We start from the raw sequence: 20,757 nt of genomic DNA on the forward strand, positions 1-20,757 counted from the left end.
GGTTACATCAAGCACAAATTAAGAACAGGAAACACATGGGCAATATTCATACATGCCTGAAATCCTAGTACTTTAGAAACAGAGTTAGGATGTTGAGGCTTCAAGGCCAGCCTGGGCTACACAATGAGATTCTATTTCTTAAAACGAAATCACATGAATAACACAAAGTACCCAAACTAATAAACATTTAGAAGTAAGGAAGCAACATATCCTATCTAATTCCAACTGTCTCTATGGCCTGGCTACAGCCAAACTAGATTAGGTTTTTCATACTACACCGTGGGTACAAAATAAACTCATGCATTCCTCTAGTGAGAGACACAGGCTGTCTCCTGGATTCGGGTCATTCATTTCTTCTTTAAGGTATGGACAATCACTTCCATTGCCCTGACTCAAGGAAGCTCGCAGCATTTCTAAATGCTGACACCATCTAGCCCTCCTGTAAGACAGAAGTGTTTAAGACACACCATTTACACACACAGAAAGCCTTGCAACAGGGACCTACTATCAGATGGTTCCAGCATGTTGCTTTCTGAGAAACTAATTTGCCACGGAGTCTGGAGAAATGCTAACATGTCTGTTAGCGGCATCTCTTCAGTATTGTGTGCCTCCAGTCCGCCTGCAGCAAGTGCTACCTCACTGTCGGTTCACAGTTGGAGTGTCTCTCTGAGCCCCAAGGGCCCAGTTTATGCTGTTGATTAAAAATGGAACCGAGCGTTTCCATACCAGACATGGGATCATGCATGGGGATCCTGCTCCCTTCCAAATCCACTTTGCCTTTGAATGCCTAATTTTCCTCTGTTGCATCTTATGTAGGCTGTGTCCTCTTGTAGGTGGGCAAATCTATGGCTTTGGGATGAGTGTCAAAGTGAGCTAGCTGTGGCTGCTTATCTTGGGCTCCACCCAGTGTCCCACCCCCTCGATGAAGGACTCTGCTATGAAACCACTGTGTGTTGATGTGCACACACCTAGGTGTTTGTTGTGTCCCCAAGGGGCACTTTTCTCTGACTGCCACCCAGAAGGAAGCCACTCCATCAGTCTCAGGCTCCCTCTATGAAGTAGCTGATTTTTAAGTAAGACAGAAGTGGCTTGCCTGCCCCCTCGGGGTGACAAACAGCACTCAGAGAAGAGCTATGGCTGGGATAGATATAGCAGCAGTAGGAACCTGTTAAGAAATGTCTTCTCTCTGGCTGTCTTAGTCTCTGCCTCCTTGGACGAAGATGCTCATTTCGAAGGAAGAAACTTCCTATGTCTTACAAACAGTAAGAGACTACATGGATGAAGATGGCTGGGGGGAATTACAGCATGTGGACCAAACCCATTCAGGTGACTATCTTTGTAGTAATAAATGGTGTGTGTGTTTTGGGTGGGGTGGGGTCAGAAGTCAACCTTAGGGCTGTTGTTCTTCAGGATGCTGTCCACACTGTATGTTTTGTTTTTATTTGACTTGTTTTTGAGACAGGGTCTTTCACTTTACCTGAAACCCACTGATTCAGCTAGGCTGGCCTATAGTAAGTCCCAAGCATCCACATGTTTCTGCCACCCCAGTGCTGGGCTTACAAACACACAAGACCATGCCAGGCTTTATTACATCAGTTCTGGTGAATTAGCTAAGAGCATCTTGCTTGCATGGTACACACTTTACCATCTTCTGGAGCCTCTTTCAGTGAAGTCTGGTGGAACACAACTAGTTTTGCCTCTGTTTGCACACTACATCTATGATACCATGACAAAGACATTGGACCCTGAAAATCCCCCAACTCTTTGCTTTGTGGACATTCACTGATACATCTTGATGGTCACTAAAATGAAGTGTAGGGATTTATTTAGTATATCCCAATCTAGCTTCAAAGGAGTTGGCACAGAAACACTGAGCTTCAGTGGATAAAGTATTAGCCTTACAAGCATAAAGGTGAGAGTAAAGATCCCTGGGTTGGGGTAGGTGTGGTGGCTGGTCATGTGTAATCCCAGCAGACAAGGGGGGGGGTAATTCAAGTAGGTCCTGAACATCAACTTTCCACACACACACACATTCTCTCTCTCTCTCTCTCACACACACACACCCCTACACACATGCAAAAAAAAAAAAAAAAACCAGCAGAAACAAACAAACAACAACAAAAACACTGAGCCAAATAATGACCTTCATGTATCAGAAGAGTCTATTGGCTAAATCTTTCTTCAGAGGAAGTCACATGACTGAAAACTATATTCCCACAATGCACCAGCAGAACATAATGACTCAGGGTGCATATGTAAACTTATACAAATCCCATGTTTAATGAACAGTCTGGTGGGCCAGCAACTCATGAGCTATTGCCCATTGGGCCCTGTGCTCATTCTCTAGAGCCAGGCCTAGTGTTAGAGTCTTCACTCTTTCAAGGCAAAGGGTTCATTCTGCACCTCCTTGTCCTGGGTCTTTGCAGTACTGTAGAGAACGTGGAAATGTCTGCTGAATGGATAACCAAGTGGAACAAACTCCCCCTCGTTAGAGCTTACTGGAAGGAAAGATGGCATTACTTAGAACAGTTCAAGAACTGCCTTCTTACCATCAAAGAAGCACGCAGCATTTGAGGGGAGAAAGGAAACTGACTTCTAAGCGTGGCTTGTGGGAGCACTTATAACTGTGTCAGGTCTCTTACAGTAAACACAATTTAATGGTTAATTGTTGCTAATTGGAACTACTAATGGACCTAATTTCTAATTAAGAGATGAGATGGAAGTCATTTGGAATTAGCTCATGGAAACCAGGAGCACACATGCTGTCAAGAGCTTGAAAAGCAGCTTCCTCCTTTGAAGACACTTACACACTATCCCCCCGCCTGCTGATGTTTTGGAGGAGTCTTCAAAAGTAATTCTCGCCCAAGGGGAGACCTTACAAAGCTAGGCTCCAGCCAAGCCTCACTGTCTGCAACTTACGGAGACTCTCCAGTGCAAATCTGTGCCACTCGCTAGCAAAAACCATAAAGCTGGCTTTAAAGTGCTTTACCGTCTGTTTTGTTAAGTTTGATTTGGGTTGAGGGCAGGGAGACTAAGTCCCACTGTGCAGCTTAGACTGGCCTCAGCTGTCTAATGAAGCAGGCTGCCCTCTAACTGTCTACATGGAGAATGCTGGCCTCAACTGTCTATGTGAGCAGTTTGCAGATTGTGACCTCTTTGGGGATCAAATGACTCTTTCAACACGGTCACATATCATATCCTGCATATTAGAATATTTACATTATTATTCATAACTCTAGAAGCATTACAGTTATGGAGTAGCAATGAGAATAATTTTATGGCTGTGGAATCACCAAAACATGAGGAACTATATTAAAGGTTTCAGCCTTAGGAAGGTTATGAACCACTGGTCTTTATATAGCAGGCTGGCCTTGAATTCCCAAGGGCCATGCCACTCTATAGGGCCTTATGTGTTACTCATTAGAAAACCAACATTAAGGCCATGTATTTGACTGTTACATTAGGACACGTAGATGTCTTTCAGTGAAACCTCAGACACCTACTGATACTTACCAGTTCAGTCTGTTTCAGACAATCTACAAAAGTATATGGCAGACAAAGAACACATGCCCCATAAATTCTCTACTCCCCTGACCCACCTCCCACCCTCCCCGCCTTCTGGAGCCCTCTTGCCCCTTGCCATGTCTCAGGCTTTGTGGAGGGGGTGGAAAGACTTTGATTCTACTTTCCTTTTGTGGGCACACAAGTCTTTTCCTTGGTTTACATTGATGTCCTAGAAGGAAATTAAACTTATTTTCATATTTTTCCCTAAAACGTCTTATAAAAGAAAAATGCAGGGGACATCTGGGAAGAAGAAGTGGAAATATCCTAAGAATGGAAGATGGGTGAGTTTGCTGTGAGACTGTGTCTTTTAGTAATATGAGATCTGTAAAGTCCCAGCAACGTGACCACCAAACATGAGATGACCAAGCATGACACCAAAGGACATGTTGAACTGGAGGGGGAAAAGCCCATGAGGCCTCGAAGAACTGTGCAAATGAGTAAAGCTTGGTCTGCCTCAAAGAAGACCACACCAATGGGCTAACAGGTGCCAAATAGTCAGTCCTGAAGACATGTATACAAGTAACATTATATGGAATCACAGATTATATTCAAGAACATATATATATTTATATATATGCAGATATATGGATGCAATAACTATTAGCGAAAAAAGAGACCATGAGTTTGCAGAGAAGAATATCTGAGAGGGTTTGGAGGGAGGAAAGGAAAGGGAGAAATGTTTCAGTTAAAACTATAATCTCAAAAATGAACGTTAAATGAAAAGGAGACTGTGTTAAGGATGTGTGGCTATAGTCATCTGTCTTCTAATGGAAATGATATGGGATGGTGTCACAGAGCTGTGACTGAGGAGGGGAGACAATAATGAAATACTTCATGTATTCCCAGGAATACCTAAGCCCAGTTTAGTCACCTGGCCCCATGATCAAGTACATCATCAAGAAATAGTTCATGGTCCAAACTCTTAAAGTCCTACTTTTCTGATTCTCACAACTCCACACATCACACCAAGTCTCTTGAACGTTCTTCCTTTCTATCCTCTATTATCTTTTGTTCTTCAACAAACAAGTCATCAGAGCACAGTTCCTGTTTTTTTACTCCATGCAAGAAGTCTTCAGACTTGATTAATCTACATTCTTGATCATTACAACAAGTAAAATTGAATTTCCTGAACCTGAAATACAGATTACTGGGTAAAAGCCCTGTTTCACAAGACTGATGACCAGAGTTTCATCTCTGAAGCCCACAGCGACAGGAGAGAATTGACTCAAGTCATACTCTGCCTCTGCCCACGAGCATGTATACATACATGCATGTACAACAATAATTTTGAAAATTGTCACAAGCGACCATTAACTGTAGTTTTGGGTGAACTATCTCATAAATTTTCCATTTTCTAATTCTATTATGCCTAAAGCCTTCCATTACCTACCCTAAAGACTATCACGTGTCACTTAGAACTTCACATAGACCAAGAGTGATTTTCTGTTCCTACATGCACACACAATACCCTTCTTCATGTCCTATACGACTGTGGCTTTCTTGAGGGACTTCCTAATGCTCGTCTCCTCTCAGATACGCCTGTAACAATTTCCCTCCTTCTTTCTCCCTCTCACATTAGAAATAGTACACCAAAGAAATCAACAAATAAGCAGTTGTTTCATTCTCTATTTCACTAGATTGTCTTTAATCCTTAAATCAAATTTGGAGAGTTCCTTTTAGTGGCTACATTTGCCCATGACATACAAGCTTTTATTCAACTTGCCCCTTCCCCCAAATACCACTATCAATTTTACTAGAGAATCTTTAAAATTTCATCTGGGGTGTGCGCGCACATGCGCGCATGTGTGTGTGTGTGTGTGTGTGTGTGTGTGTGTGTGTGTACATATGCACATGCGTTTGCACCTGTGTGAGTTATCTATGGAGGCCAGTAGAGGGAGTCGGGTCCCTTGGAACTGGAGTTTTAGATGGTGTGAGCTGCCTGGAAAAGATTCTGGGAATGAAACAGGCTCTCTGCATCAGCAGCAAGTGCTCTAAACTGCTGATCCTTCTCCAGCCTCACTAGTGATGAGGTTTAATAAAATCCAATGGCTAGCTTTTAAGACTCATGCACTTTTACATATCTCTCTTTTTACATGTCTGAAACTTCCTCCTCTCTTTCACTTTTCATCTATCACATGGTGCCCTTTCCAACCTTCATTCTAGATTCATTGTCTGCTCCTTTTTTAAAACCCAGGCTTCTGCCTACTTTTCCTGACTGCAAACACATTCATCCTGGTAACAAGGCCTAAATTCTATGCCGGTAACTCCAAGTCCCACCTCCATGTAAAGACAGTGTTTAGAAACACACACTGAAACAGGTATTAAACTGTCCACTGGCATGTGTGACAGACATCTGAAAGTTAACACACTCAGAAGAGAAATCATCCTTCTCCCCAGCACACATGATCCTCCTTTGGTTTAGTTCCTAATAGTGGCAGGGTCGGGCCACTGAGTTGTTGGAGCTGAAGATCTGTGCTCATTGTTTTTTTTTTTTTTCTTAACTTTCAGGGTATCCTATCCTCTTCAATTAACACAAACTTAATAGCATTCAATGTCAAGGTCATTTCCAGAATGTGACTACTTGCCACCATGGTTTCTTTCTTAGATTCTTCAGTGCATTTGTCTATTTCTGGTTTTGCCAGATTCCTGGACATTCTCCAACCTATAAGCACAGTGATGACATCATCCTCCACCTCTAAACATTTCCATTGTCATCGGGATAGAGGTCAAGTTACCATACCTGAGGATACTCTTATAGCTTACTTACTTCTCTCTACATGTATTGTTATCCTGCTAACCCATCTGTAGTTTCCCAATCTTTCCATCCTCTGCTCTTAGAAGCCTTTGCACAAGTTGCTTTCTTGGTCTGAAACTTCCAGCTCTGTTGTTGTTGTTTGGTTGGTTGGTTTGGTTTGGTTTGGTTTTATTTGTTTTGTTTTTCATTTTTTACTTAGGTAATTCCCATGTGTCTTTGTTTCTACATTTAGAGAATTCTTCTTTCCCTGGGGCCTTTCTCTAACCTCTGCTCGTTTATGTCCATTGTTCTTTCTTGTACTAACATAATATATTGTGCCAATAATGATTAGTGTGGCTTTAGTGAACCCTATTTAAACAGTTTATGCCAGGATCTAATCTAAGCAGAGTATATGGCTTAATTTAATCGATACTTACAACCATCTTATGTGGTTAGTATTTCCCCAGAGAAATAATGAACTACAGAAAGTTCAGTAATTTCCCCCAAGTATTCACAACTGAAAATGATACAAGTTGCTTTAGAACTAAAGTGAAAAAATAATAATAGGGCATTTATTTTGTTGGAGTAAAATGTTCATAACTAATGTCTTCTTTTCCTAATGACTTCTAGTCTCTGTGCACATCTACCATAAGTTAGCACATAGTATGCTGTCAACAGCAATTCAATAAATAAAAGACAAGATGATACATGGTTGAAAGAACAAAGAGTCCTTACACACAGATCTAGCTTTGAAATATGTCAAAGTCATATTTTATACTCAAATTTGAAAGGACTTGTTGTCATTCAATACTCTCATACTGTTTCCCATTCTAAGAGTTGATGCATCCTGTACTATATACCTAATAGACTCCTCACTATATTCTATCTGGTAAACTATTCAGCCTTACTGATCCTTCTCCAAATTCTCTCTATTCCTCTGTGTCTCAGATCTTCTTTCTATATTCTTAATCCTCTATAACATTTATGTAATCACAAGTAACACTGCAAGAAACAGCAAAATCAAATTGGGCTATGATGCTGATATATTTTAATAAGGATGGACTTTCTATTTATATTAACATCTTTAATGCTTAGCATAGTACTTAGAAACAGTTTGGTAATGTTTAAAATACCAGTTGAATGAAAACAGAATAGATTACATTTCCATGGATAATTAAGTTACCATCTTAAGTTCCAATATATTAGAGAAATTTGGTTGGCTCATATATTAGCAGAAGCTGATTATCTAAATCACTTGATACTGACACATTTGGATAGTTGGGAAAGATTTAATACCTCATCAGGCTCAGTTTGCTTTCCCAATATGGTCAATAGTTGGATAAAAGATATGCAATTTTTCAAAAGTCAATGAAACTGTTTATATGCCAGTTAGTGACCATCTTAGAAAACACATCTATTGCTATGTAAAAATAAGCCTAAGGAGAGTACAACTGGGCAATATGTCCAACCAGTGTCCAAATCTTATAAGGAGAAACCAAGTGTAAAATGGTCCAAAATGTGTTTTTTCCCACTGGTCTGGTCCCACCACCATGCCAGCTCCAAATAACACACAGAGATGCTGTATTAGATATAAAGCTGTAGGGCAGTTATAGTTTCTCATTGGCTAGCTCTGTCTTAAATATTAACTCATTTCTATTAATCTAAGTATTTCCACGTGGTCTCATCTTACCAGAGAGAGACCCCGGCATTCTTCTCTCTCTGTCCTCCATCTTGACTCCTCCCTACTACTTCCTCTCTCCTCCTTGTCTCCTAGTCCCGCCTATCTTGCTTTCCTATTGGCCAACAGTGCTTTATTCATTGACCATATTTACAGAATGACATCTCCCATCAATGTTCTATTGATCCCTTCCTTTGTACTCAACTACTGACAACTTAATATATCTTTCATTGACCACATATCATATTGGCTTTTCATGCATGTATGGTTGTTACATGTTTGTATGTGTGTACATTTGTACAGGTGAAGGTATGTGTGTATGCACATGATATGGAAGTAGGGAAAGGAACCTTGGATGCCATCCCTCCCTCTGGAGCCATCCCCATATTTTATTGAGGGCGGGTATTTAATTGGGTTTGGGTCTTACCTATTAGGCTAAATTGGCTGGTCTCTGCCTCTGCAGTGCGGGTATTGCTGTGTGTCTGGCTTTTTCTATGTGGGTGCTATGGGATTGAACTAAGGGCCTCCTGCAAGCGTCTAGTGACTGAGTCAAATTACAACTCCATATTTTGGATTTTAATTTTCCTCCATGGCTTTATTTCTTATTCTGCAAACATACACCCATATGCTTAAATTTTGTAAAGTATTATGTTTAACAAGTTATCTATCTACTTGAGAGTTTCAGTGGAATCAGATGGGAACTCTTGAGGTTAAGCACTGTTTCTTGCTAAGATGGATTTGTATAGCAGAGACCTATGATCATAAATAAACAATTCTGACAATTGGCTTGCAATTTTCATTGTGATATGTGTATGTATGTGTGTTAGTATCTTATTATATCCATTATGACACACACTTATACAAACACACACACAGAAACAAACACACACACACACACACACACAAAATCTCACCATATAGATGACAAGAACTCAATATGTAGACCAGGCTGTCCTTGAATTCATAGAGATTTGCCTACCTCTGCCTTTTGGATTTTTGGATTAAGGGTGTGTGCCACCATACCCAGCATATGCTATGTTCTTAAAGGTGAAAGAATGTTTGGTTGAGGGATTATTTGTTATTACTAATGTTAGAAAACTGTGGGGAGCATGAGCCTGCTGTTAAAGAGGCCAAAGGTTAAAGAAAGTAAAAGCTATACATACCAAACCAAGTGTCCTCTACAGTGCCACGTGTTTTAAACACAAAAGAAACATTAAAATATGATAGGTCATATATGGGGGAGGGGAGAAGACAGGCACATGACATTTTAATGAATGGCAATCCGTGGAGAACAAGAGTACCCAAGTGATGTCCAGTTGAAAGCCTACTCTTTGCTCTTCAATGATGGCATTCATATGGCTCTGAGATGAATGTACAGCCACAGGCATAACCAAAGAAATCCATGGGACAGGAGGAAGCACTACTCTTCAGAAACTGTATCAGGGAAGTGCAGTGGCCTTGAGTGGGTTGCTCTCCACTGAAGGCCACTAGCTGATTGCCAGATTCAATTGTCTCCAGGCTCTTTGGGACACTTCCTGAACAATGTTTCATGCACTATTTCCAATGACCAGCTTAGCCTCGTGTGAATATTTCTAACCACCTAACAAACCAAAGGGTCAAAGAGTTCCAAGCTCCCCATGCTTCATACCACTCATCAGTTAGTTAAAACAAATCAACAAAAATTAATAATTTTGTTCATTTTTCTCTTTGCAACAAACCAAAAGTGGAAGTTAGGATGAAAGCATAGTATCTATGCAGTTCAGAGTTTTTTTTTTGTTTGTTTGTTTGTTTTTTTGGTTTTATTTTTTGTTTTTGTTGTTAAAGAACCAACTTCTTTACACATGTATACTCAACTCCAAATTGTACCATTAAATATTATAAAATAAAGTAAATATTGCTAACTGCATGCCAAAGAGCCTCATGTGTCCTCAAGGCCACCTCTGCTACCTTGCTGTGAAATGGAATATCACAAGGGTCACTTCTGATATCCCAAATATAAATCTTGAAAAATTAAAGGTTTGATTCATTCAACAAATGATTTGCGTGTACATCTCAGACCCTGTCCTGGGAGCCAAGCAAGCACATGGGACAACTTTGTGACTTCTGAGGGATTCTGCTCCCCACAGCAGTGCTTCTCTGTCCCCTTTGGCAAGACATGCTCTCTTCAGAAATTCTGGCGACCTTGCCAAACAGTGACACCCACCGATACACAGAACGTATGACTAAATCTTCTGTGTATCTTTCAGGGCAAAGTGTCTTTGAGATCTTACTTTTCATTGTAGAGACAGGATATGTATTTTCCAGACATAAAGTCAGATTGCTATAGTCATAGACTCATAACCACATGTCCAACCCCTCGGCATAAGGGAATGCAAACTTCTTATGCCCTCCCCTGTTGAGAACCACTGCTTTGAAGAGCTTCAGAGAAAACCAGGCAAGATCCATCTCTCCCCTCCAATAGAGTCTGAAAGGAATTAGAGTTTTCCTACCTGACACAACAGCTGGTGAAGTACCATAATTCTGTCTTGGGACTGAATCTTGGAATGAAAAGAGCATGAGAAAGAATGCAATGAAGTCCAAAGGAAAACAAAAACAGAATCTTTGCTATTAAAAGTTGGAAGGGCCCAATGCGCATCACACAGTCGCCTGCCCCACCCCAGTTTCTTCAAGCACTCAAGGCATCATGGACATCATTAGTCTCCATTACCACCAGGCTATGCACGCGACCGGGACCAGTTGTTCCCAGAACATCGCCATCTCCCTCTTGGTCTATTTGATATCTGCCTTTGGGAATCAGTGAGAGGTTCTTGTCGCCCCCCACCCCCACCCCCGCAAGATGTTGGACGAGTTTTATAAGGGCAGTCCATCTAGAGGGTACCGAATGTGTGGTAGGAATGGAGAACAAAAGAAATAACTTTAAAGGAGACCAGTGAAAAAACTCTGCATGTTCTTATACTATGTGGATTATATAGTCTAAGTATTATAAAGCTCATCATCATTATTATTTTTTTAAATCATCCTGACCAGGGGCAGAGCAAAGAGCACTCTTTGCCCAGGCCCAGGGACCTTGTGTGCAGCCACCATGCCTAGATCTCTTGGAACAGAGCAAGGATGGCACTTTTAAAGTGTCATAACATAGGGGTTAGCAAATCTAGAAAGTTAAGCTACAAGTAGTCATTGCAAATGAGGGGGCCTGGGAGCAAACATATCAGCTGTTTTTAAAGTGTCAAAGAGGCTTTAACTCATGCAACTCCTTCACAATCGTGTCTGTAATGTTCTTGTTCATATGTAGTAATTATACACAATAATGATTTTATTACATTTTCACACATGCACATAACAATTTTTTCACATACACCCCCCCCACCCTGTGGTCATCTTTTGCTCCACATCTGGTGCTCTCCTACCGTTCTCTCCATTCCTAAGTAGCTCCTAGCCAGGGATCGTAAAAGAGAAAGTGGTACTTAGCCCATGGTTGTAACTAGTCTTCTAGAAACTGAAAACAATAAGCCCTCTCCCAACTCTATGAAAGATTAAGGCATAGATGGTCCCATGTTAGCTCTTATTTTATTCCTATGACCTGCATTGCACTTTAAAAGCTTCAACCCATAAATCTATATTTCTGTCCACTTAATAACTTTCGAGACCATTCACGAACTTGCCTGCTAGCTTAATGCCATCCATTTTCTTGAGGAAATTGCATGTCTGAGGAGGACTGTGGACCTTGTAAAGCACTTAGAGCTCTAAGAACAAGCAAGAACTGCCCTGAATTCAATTGCAAATGAGTCATAGTTATGGATGGCCCGGTCCTTGGAAATAGGTGAGCAACCTAGTGACTTGACTATTACCCCCACTCTGAAGTAGAATCAATTTGAAAGCAATTCCAAAGGTTTTAATAATACTGATCTTAATTCCTAGTTACCTTCTCATAAAATGTACAACTTCAAGTTACTACTCAAAGATTTGGGGGAAAAACAAGTAAATTTTTGTACCATGTCATAATATATGCATATCTTTAACTATAAGATAAATAGAAACGTAGATATTAATATAGCGAATAATAGCTACTGTTTAGTAGTTGAAGAATATAAACAAAATGATTAAATAGAAACTACTTCAATTTCATTTCCAAAAACATGCTTGTTCAGTAATATTTTTAAAACTCCATTTTATTTTTATCCTGTGTGTATGTGTATGTGTGCAGTGTTCTCATGGAAACCAGAAGAGGGCACTGGATTCCTCAGAGCTGTAGTTACATGCAGTTGTGAACCACTCTATGTGGGTTCTGGGAACTGAACTCAGGCCTTCTGAATTGCAACGAGTGTTCCTAACACTTGAATGGCTTTTCCAGCACCCACCCCTTAATTTTGTATTTCTCAATACAATTATTTTAAACGTAACCCCTCACAGTTACACCGTGCTGCACATGTGGGAGCTCACAGCCTTCTCTTTTGACTCAACGTTTTCAACAATCCTCACCCTGCTTATCTGAAACCCTTGATCTCACACTGTCACACCTGGGCCTATGGACGAATCATCATTTATTTAATTATTCTTCCTTACTAAACACAGAATACTGTACCAAACATTTCTGAGGCACAAAGGCTTTTCTGTTATTTTATACAATTTCTGTCCACTAGCTTCTCAAAAGTTTAAGTGTATGAACAGAGGACATATTCTAACGTGCCTGGAATGGGCGCTTTGCTCTCCTTACTGCTGATGTACAGCTGGAGGGCACAGTCAAAGCGAATTTCCCTGCACTTTCATAAACGATGTGTGGGTTGCTTATTGTGTGTGTGTGTGTTAAATTATGACAGTTTTTAATCATCATATTCACTTTTCTATACCCTGTTTTATTCCCAACTCACTCATGTCCCCTGGAATTGTCTGTATTGGGACCTTTCTGCATGATGATAATTTACTTGAACTTAAGGCCCATATTGTACAATATTAGTAAAACAACCCTCCCCACAACAGACTTGCCCTCAACTCTCCTTTCATTATACACATGGAAAACTCTCCATGCAAGGAAATGCTATTTTACAATAGGATTTTTAAAGAGCTATTTAAAACTATAACCTTTGCATCTACATTTTCTGTCTTTATTAGTTTGTAATTGGCTGCTATTTTTCCCTTGAGAGTTCACTTAAGGGATTGCAGCCATCAGGATTCACGAAGCTATTTATTGCTTAGGATGGTATTTACTGATTCCGTTTAAGGTCTTCTGTTCACTTTTGTAATTCTCCATCTTAATACTGATATTTATGCCTGATGATGGAAAAAGGCAAACAAAACACATTTTCTTCTGCTGATGACAGGTTTTTAGAGTAGTGGAGAAGTGGGTTGCCTGAAGGGTGACAGGGAACTCTGGCCAGTCAGAACGACAATTCCAGGATTGCTTTTGTGAGTGGCAATAATTACACCACGGAAATCCAATGATGTCACAATTCAGCAATGGCTTGGGGAAGGCAAACTCAACTGCAGATAAGAAGCCTGCCTAACAGAATCTTTTTATTCCTCTCAGCAGAGCCTGGTGGCATTGTAAGCCACTGGTGACCAGCCGCTGAACAAACGAAAAGGAGATAAGGAAGTTGTAAAACAAGATTGTCATGCACTGTAGAGGCTCTTAGAACACACTCAAGCCCCCCCCCCCAAGGGGGCAGGGGGCTTCTGCTAAAGCTCCCAGTAACTTGATAAGAAATTATGGATAATGGGGCTTTGTTTTATCAGAGGAATTCTGTGAGAAAGAACAAACAAATGCAGGGAAAGCCAGAAAAGTTCTTCGAGGTTAGAGCCATGAAATAAAATAGGCATCGTGTTTGCAGCAAATTCATTTAGCTTGAAGCCCACAGATTCAGTCAGCTTAGAAATAGGTAGAGAATTGACTGACACATTTCGAAGAGGAAATTTCCAGATGGAAATTCTTTAAGCTACATGACACCCATTTCAAAATCTGCAGTGGTAAAAGATGAAATATATCTGCCTTTTTGAAGCTAAAAGCATGTTTTTGGTTCAACATAATTCCTTTTGTCAAGAATCTTAAAAAGGAGAGCGGGGTACTTAGTGACCTTAGTTAGTGCCTTCTAAAAAAGGAAAATTCTTCTCTAACTCTCCTGCTCTCCAACCTGACCACTGCCTACACTGAATTAGCCCCCAAACTTCACTGCACTAGGCTCTAGGAGCCCGTCTGCTGCTACTGTTTTTTGTTGGTGCTATTTGTTTTGCAAAATTTCCAAGAGCTCAAATTTCTGAAAGTCACTGAAGACTGGCAGGTGGGGGAGGGACACTGGTATCGAGCTATGTAGGGCTTAACGATAAATGTCTTCCATAGACTCGTGTAGATGAGCGTGCGGTTCCCAATTGGTGTTTTGGAACTTCCAGACACAGAACCTCCCAGGAGGATGTACACTACTGGGGGCGGGGGGGGGGTAGGCACTGAGCATTTATAGCTTCAACATAGTTCTTGTTCTCTCTCTCTGAACTTCCTGAGAGACAAGAATGTCACAAGACTGTTCTCGCTCCCATGTGCCTGTACCTTCCTTGGCATTATGGACTCCTTCTTTGCTCTAAGCACCCCCAAAATCTCTGCCTTCTATAAGTTGGTCTTGATTGTGAGGTTTTATGACAACAACACACAGTGACTAACACGTAGTTTAGATGGCAGGGTGGACAATGGATCGTTGAACAAAGAGACTAAAGCAGGAAGTCCAGTTAGGAGACTTCTACAAGGAGCCAAATGAAGCTGGGGGTGGAGGCAGGGAATGGGGAAGAGAGGGCGGATCTGATGAATGTCTATGACTTAGTTCATGGGACCTTAAAAGCAACTGTGAATGGAAGAGAGGAAGAAGGACAGTGTGAGTCCTGAGCCCCAAGTGTGGGGTCTGGCTGCTGGGTGGGTCATCACAGTAGTAACTTGAAATGAAAGGGGCCAGGAACACAGAAAGGGGAAGGGTGTGGCTGGAAAGAAGCTCAAGGAAGTTCATGACGTGCACATGGGTTGGGCTGACTTTGAGATGTTGAAGAGGGAGACCAGACAGAAGAGTTTGATGTCCTAAGACTAGCATTGAGGACCCAGATTTAAGAGTCTTCAATGTGGGCAACGGGGTTGGAAACCAGAAGGGTGGAGAAGACTGCTGAAGGGGAGTATGGAAAATTGAACAGTGAGGTGCTGTCTGAGCTTGCAAAAGGAAGGGTGGAGGGAAGGCCAGAGAGAAAGTGTAGAGGACCAGGCGCAAACTGGAAGGCCACTGGACAAGCGGGGACAGATATCTGAAGACATGGGTATTTCACATCAAAATGCAGTCCGTTTGTATTAAAAAGAATTGGGCACTGAGACCACCCTGGGTCTATGTACCCAGGGGGCAGTGGATGATGGCAAATGGGGCATGGTCCTACTCTCTATGCAAGATTCTCATATTCCTGGCTACTGAGAGTACTGTCTCTGCCCATTGGGTGTCTAACACTCAGGCAGAGGCATTACATTAATGTGGAAACCCTTCTAGATTGTAATTTCAGCACCACGTATATTATTATAATGTGATTTTGCTTAAAACGTCAGAAATACTGAGAATACTTGATTCCACATATTCAAGGTATTGGCTTGAACTTCAGCAAGTTCATTCAATCAGATGGATAGGAGCTTAGCTATGGAACCTTGAAATATTATGCTAGCAGTTAACACAGTAGACATGCTAAGGAATTCAGCTATGCCCCTTGAAACAGAGCAAGCAAAGGACTTGGACTGTGGATTTAATATGGTGGTACATCTATTCTGGCAACCTGAACTCCCACCAGGTAGACCCCATCAGAGGTTAAGGGTGGCTTACTTGACAAGTGCCAACGTGTTACCTATATTACATTAGGTCTGCTGTGTGCCATGTCATTTAACACTTGCAGCATCCGAGGGCTGTACATGTTATTACTGTTCCCAGTTTATAAGAAAAGAAGTGAAATCCTTAGGAGAGGCTAAGGAACATGGTCTAAACACGTACAGCCAATACAAAGCCAGACCATGCTTGGGACTCTGAGGTCAACATGCATAGCCAATACAAAGCCAGACCATGCTTGGAACTCTGAGGTCATTCTTAAATCTACTGGACTTTCCACAGTGCCAGCATGAGAGATGTAAGATGGATCCAGGTAGGTGGGGAAAAAGCAATTAAATAAATCAACCCTAATTTGGCAATTCACAGCAAATGTCAAATAAAAAAAGTCACATAAAAGCAAATATTTGATAGCATGCCAAAGTATGAGAGAGATTGTTTAACAAAAAATAAATGACTACATTTGATACACTAAGCAAACTCAATTGTATTTTTGAGTAACTCAACAAAATATGGTATCTTCTCTCTGCCTCTCCAAAACCTTATCAAATTGTCAACGTTGATTGTTATATAGCCAATGATTAATGCCGTATGATGCTTATACTGTAACTAAGCACTATTTATTTCAATAATGAAATCACACAATGGCAAGAAGAAAACACAAGAGGGGATTTGATATTAAAAATAAACTCCATGTACTAAAATCCTTTACTTCTATGAGAGGCAGTGGTCCACATCATTAAATTAAGTGATAATCATTGGATTATCATTTCTGGCCATTGCCAGCTAGGTAAAAGTTGTGGTCCCCATATGAGTCTATTCCTTTTGAAAAGTCTGAGGTATGTAATTTTATATTGTTTACTTAAGTAGTAACTACAATAAATTGAAGCATATTCTATATCTTTTCAGTTTATGTTTTCTGTTTCTTAAAGGATACAGTTACAGAGTGTGTCTTTGCAAGATGGCAAATAGAAATGTTAGCAATGAAGCTGGCTTTGACGTTAGTCAAACAGGTAAAATGTACAAAGTGTTTCTTTACGTGTTTTCTATTATAAATCACTTGTTACACATAAAATTCACACTTTGTTGTTTAACACTGTGATGTTGCCTTTATTCTTACTCATTCTAAGTTGACAGTCATTGGTGGCTAAAAAACCTGATCCGTAATGACATCTACCGTGGGGATGTCATACAAAGGGACTACAGATCATCCTTAGACTTGACTAACAAAAAAAAAAAAAAAAAAAAAAAAAAAAGTAAAAATATTCTGAAACCCCTGATGAAAATGATCTGAGCCATGGTGAAGTTAAATGTGGCCACAGACCTGGCCTCTGAAATCCAGCTGAGAACCTCTGACTCTGGGGAAGAGAAGTTATCAACAGTGGTGCATTACAGGGGAACAGGTGTGTAGCTCATAAAAAAACTAAATTCTCTCTTTGAAACCTGTGATTTTTCTCAACATTTAGAGAGGATCACTGATCATTATTTTTTCTATTTCCTTTGAGTATCAGGAATATTTGTTCTGAGGCCTCCGTCCACAGCTCGTGGACATAAAGCATATGGGTAGCGACACACGATGCCAGTACCTCTGTGGGAGTCACGGAGGTAGGCAGTATCAAAGAGATGCATAGGCTTAATGGCACAATGTTGTGTAGCTTAAAGTGCTCAGACTGCATGATCTCACTGTAAGAACAGAGGTCTTTAGGTATCGTGTCCTCAATGGAACAATTCAGATTTAGATAGAAATTTCCGCACTCCTACTCCTGGGGTCTTTCTACACTGTTTGAGCTGCCTCCGTTAAAAGAAATTATGCTTTTCTTTTCCATGTCTTTACAAGGACAAGATCACTTGCATGAATGTGTACACCAAACAATAAAGTGTTCCTGCATTTTCTCTGATGATTTGGAACAGAGGGACAGTGTCTAGCGTTTGTCAGACATGAATGTTAGATGGAACTGCCTTTTCAAAAAAGCTTTGCCAGTGAGTTCAAGCATGTTGTTGAAGATCACTCCTGGCGTTTTTTCAGTTCATGTGACAACTGATCATCGCTGTCAACTTGACACCTATGGGAAGTGGGCAGAGGAAACCGATTGAGAGATTACCTCCATCAGACACTGCCTGTAAGTTTGTCTTCAGGACATTTTCTTACTTGCTAATCAATGTAGAAGGATCCAGCCCACTGTGGGCTGTACCATTCTCTAGACATATGAATCTGGGCTATATAAGAAAGTTAGCTGAGCAAGTCAGTAAGCATTGTTCTCCTGTGGTCTCTGCATCCATTCCTGTCTCCAGGTTCCTGCCTTGAGCTCCTGGCCTAGCTTCCCTTGGCGATGCAGTATAAGCAGTGAACGAAAGAAACCCTTTCCTCTCTGTGTTGCTTCTGGTCCTGGTTTTGCCACAGCAACAGAGAAGCAAATGAGAACAACACACTTTTAAGAAGTAAGTCTAGTTTTTAAAAAAAAATCATAACTGTAAGAAAATACTAAACGCATCAGATTCCCCTTTTCCTCTTCAATAGTAAGCATGCCAGTGTATGCCCAGGAAAGATAAAAAAAAAAAAAAAAAAAAAAAAAAAAAAAAAGCTCTCAAATGGGCCAACTTCTCGGTGACTTCCTATTACTCCAGACATCTGCAGTGAATAAAAAGTCCTCTATACTAATCTTAGTTAGAACTGGCCTGTTGGGTGTGAAGGACCTGGGCATGGCAATGGATTGGGTGGTAAACTTCTGGGAAAAGGAAAGCAGCCCGTGCTCATGGTCACGAAGTATTGATCTACATCTGTGGACAGAATTTCCAGAAAGAGCTATGTTGCACTTGGTATACTTGGTGGCCTGCACCACATAGCGAGGAGGACGTGAAGTCTAAAGGCAATGCCCCAGGACCCTCGTCCTTTCCCATGTGAATGTGTGTTCCCTGGGATTGAACTCGCACGCAGGCCTGTTCATGCTGGAACCTGGAACATGTGTGAGCAGAGTAGCTTATTAGCAATGCCAACGAGATCAGCACGCGGCACCTTCTCAAGTCCCAGGAAACGAAATCAAACTCCTCCACTCACCGTTCCTGCTGTCCCCAGGGAAAGATGGTTCATCTGCTGTGTTAGCGGGCCCACGATGTTTGCTGGCTGCATTGACATGGGGTGGTCCATGGTGGGTGTGATCACAGCACCCTAAAAACACATAAAATTGTCCATCTGAAATGGAAGGAAATGAGGAAGGAAACATTCCCCCCGCCCCCAAAGCAAATACAGTGTTAACCTTTGGTGAGTTTGCTTTTCATGGAAAACAGTGAATAAATTCAGACTTGATGGTCTGAAGCCTACCTGTGTCATTCTGTTCATCTGTGTATATGTGGCTTCAGCAATGCCCTTGCCTGCTTGTGTCATTCTGGCCCTATGTGAACACATCCAATGACGTCGTGACTAATGTGTAGTGTATGTTTTAGACACTTCCATTTACCTCTCCAACATCTAATATAGGGTCTCCTCAAAGAAATATGCATCTATTCTCCTGTTGTGGTAAATTTCTTTGATTAAAAATTGGGAACATCAATAGAAATTATCTATTTTTTTGATATTGAGTAAAACTTTCAGTTTGTTCATTTTTTAATATTTATTTATTTTTGTTGTTTAGGATATAGTGTGTGTGTGTGTGCGCGCGTGCGTGTGCGTGCACACAATATACATACTACAGCATGTGCATAGAGGTCAAGGCACACCATGCAAGAATTGGTTCTCTCTTCTACCATACAGGACCCTGGGAATGAACTCCAGTTGTCAGGCTTGGTGGTAGCCACTTCTACCCGCTGGACCATCTTCTATGATGGCTCACTCCATTTATTTGTGATTTACATAAACAATTCTTGCTTATCCCAAATATAACCTATGACTGTGGGAAATAATACAGCCCACACTTGGGCTTCTTGAGTGCATAAAGATGCAACAAAACCTAACAAATTATCCAAGGATCATGGTTATGAGTTCTATAACTTTAAAAAATTATTTTGGCTTAATTTGACTAGTTTGTCTTTTTTTGAAAATTTTGATTATACTTTGGCACAAGAATGTAAACTGAACTTTTTTAAGCCAGTAAAAATATATATTGATACATGAGTTAAAATGCTGTAGTTTATTTGTGTGTGTGTGTGTGTGTGTGTGTATTTTGTGTATGTGGGGTGCTGGTTGTAGTGCTGGTGATGGTGGTGCTCATTGTAGTTGTGATGTGTGTATGTGTGAACATGTGTGTTTATGTATGTACTTATTTCTGTGGGTGTGTACATGTGCATGCACATGAGGAAACCAGAGTTCAACATTTAATGCCTTCCCTCAGTAGCTCTCCTCCTTTATTAATATTATTATTATTTGACACAGGATTGTTCTTATATAAATGACAAGATAATAAAAGCTTCACTTCATAATTGTAAACAGGTATACATATTAGAACTCAGATACAACACTTTTCTTTCTAATCCTTTAATATTCTTGCTGAAAGCAACTATTTTTTTTTCTTTAAAAAACAATGAAGGTCTCACTGTTAACATAATGAGAATTAAGCCCTAGATCCTCCAGAATAAATTCCAGAAGACTCCCAGAATTCAACCAGACATTCAGATGCATTTTTCTAACTCAAACCAAAACGTGACACTTTATTAGTGGGCACAGGAGTTCTTTCTCTTCTTGAATTTAAAACACAGGTGGCATCCTTAACGTATGTGCCACTAGACCTTCCAGCCCAGAGCTGATCTACCATGATCCCAGACTCTCAATCTAATCAGAATTCCTAGTCATACAAAGGAATATATATATATATATATATATATATATATATATATATATATATACCTTTTTTTCTTGAAATCCATACCAAAGTGTGTGTGTTTGTGTGTGTGTATGTGAGAGAGGGGGGCTGGGGAGAGGGAGGGAGAAGGAGAGAGAGAGAGAGAGAGAGAGAGAGAGAGAGAGA

General features: G+C 40.6%; 1 protein-coding gene across 12 annotated transcripts in view; it reads right to left on the minus strand.

Annotated features, from left to right (window-relative positions):
- Rbms3 (RNA binding motif single stranded interacting protein 3) overlaps nucleotides 1–20,757 on the minus strand; it is a 1,220,120-nt gene that overhangs the window by 34,359 nt on the left and 1,165,004 nt on the right. For 7 of the 12 annotated variants that reach the window (XM_051202071.1, XM_051202086.1, XM_051202057.1 and 4 more), the window contains 2 exons: nucleotides 18,855–18,965; nucleotides 10,466–10,513 (listed from right to left, as the gene is read on the minus strand). In XM_051202071.1, coding sequence (XP_051058028.1) covers nucleotides 10,466–10,513; nucleotides 18,855–18,965 — 159 coding nt within the window. The remainder of the gene's footprint in view (nucleotides 1–10,465; nucleotides 10,514–18,854; nucleotides 18,966–20,757) is intronic. The other 5 variants (XM_051202110.1, XM_051202118.1, XM_051202079.1 and 2 more) reach the window with 1 other exon arrangement.

This window comes from Phodopus roborovskii, unplaced genomic scaffold, assembly GCF_943737965.1.
Source record: "Phodopus roborovskii unplaced genomic scaffold, PHOROB, whole genome shotgun sequence".
In the NCBI taxonomy this organism is placed as follows: domain Eukaryota; kingdom Metazoa; phylum Chordata; class Mammalia; order Rodentia; family Cricetidae; genus Phodopus; species Phodopus roborovskii.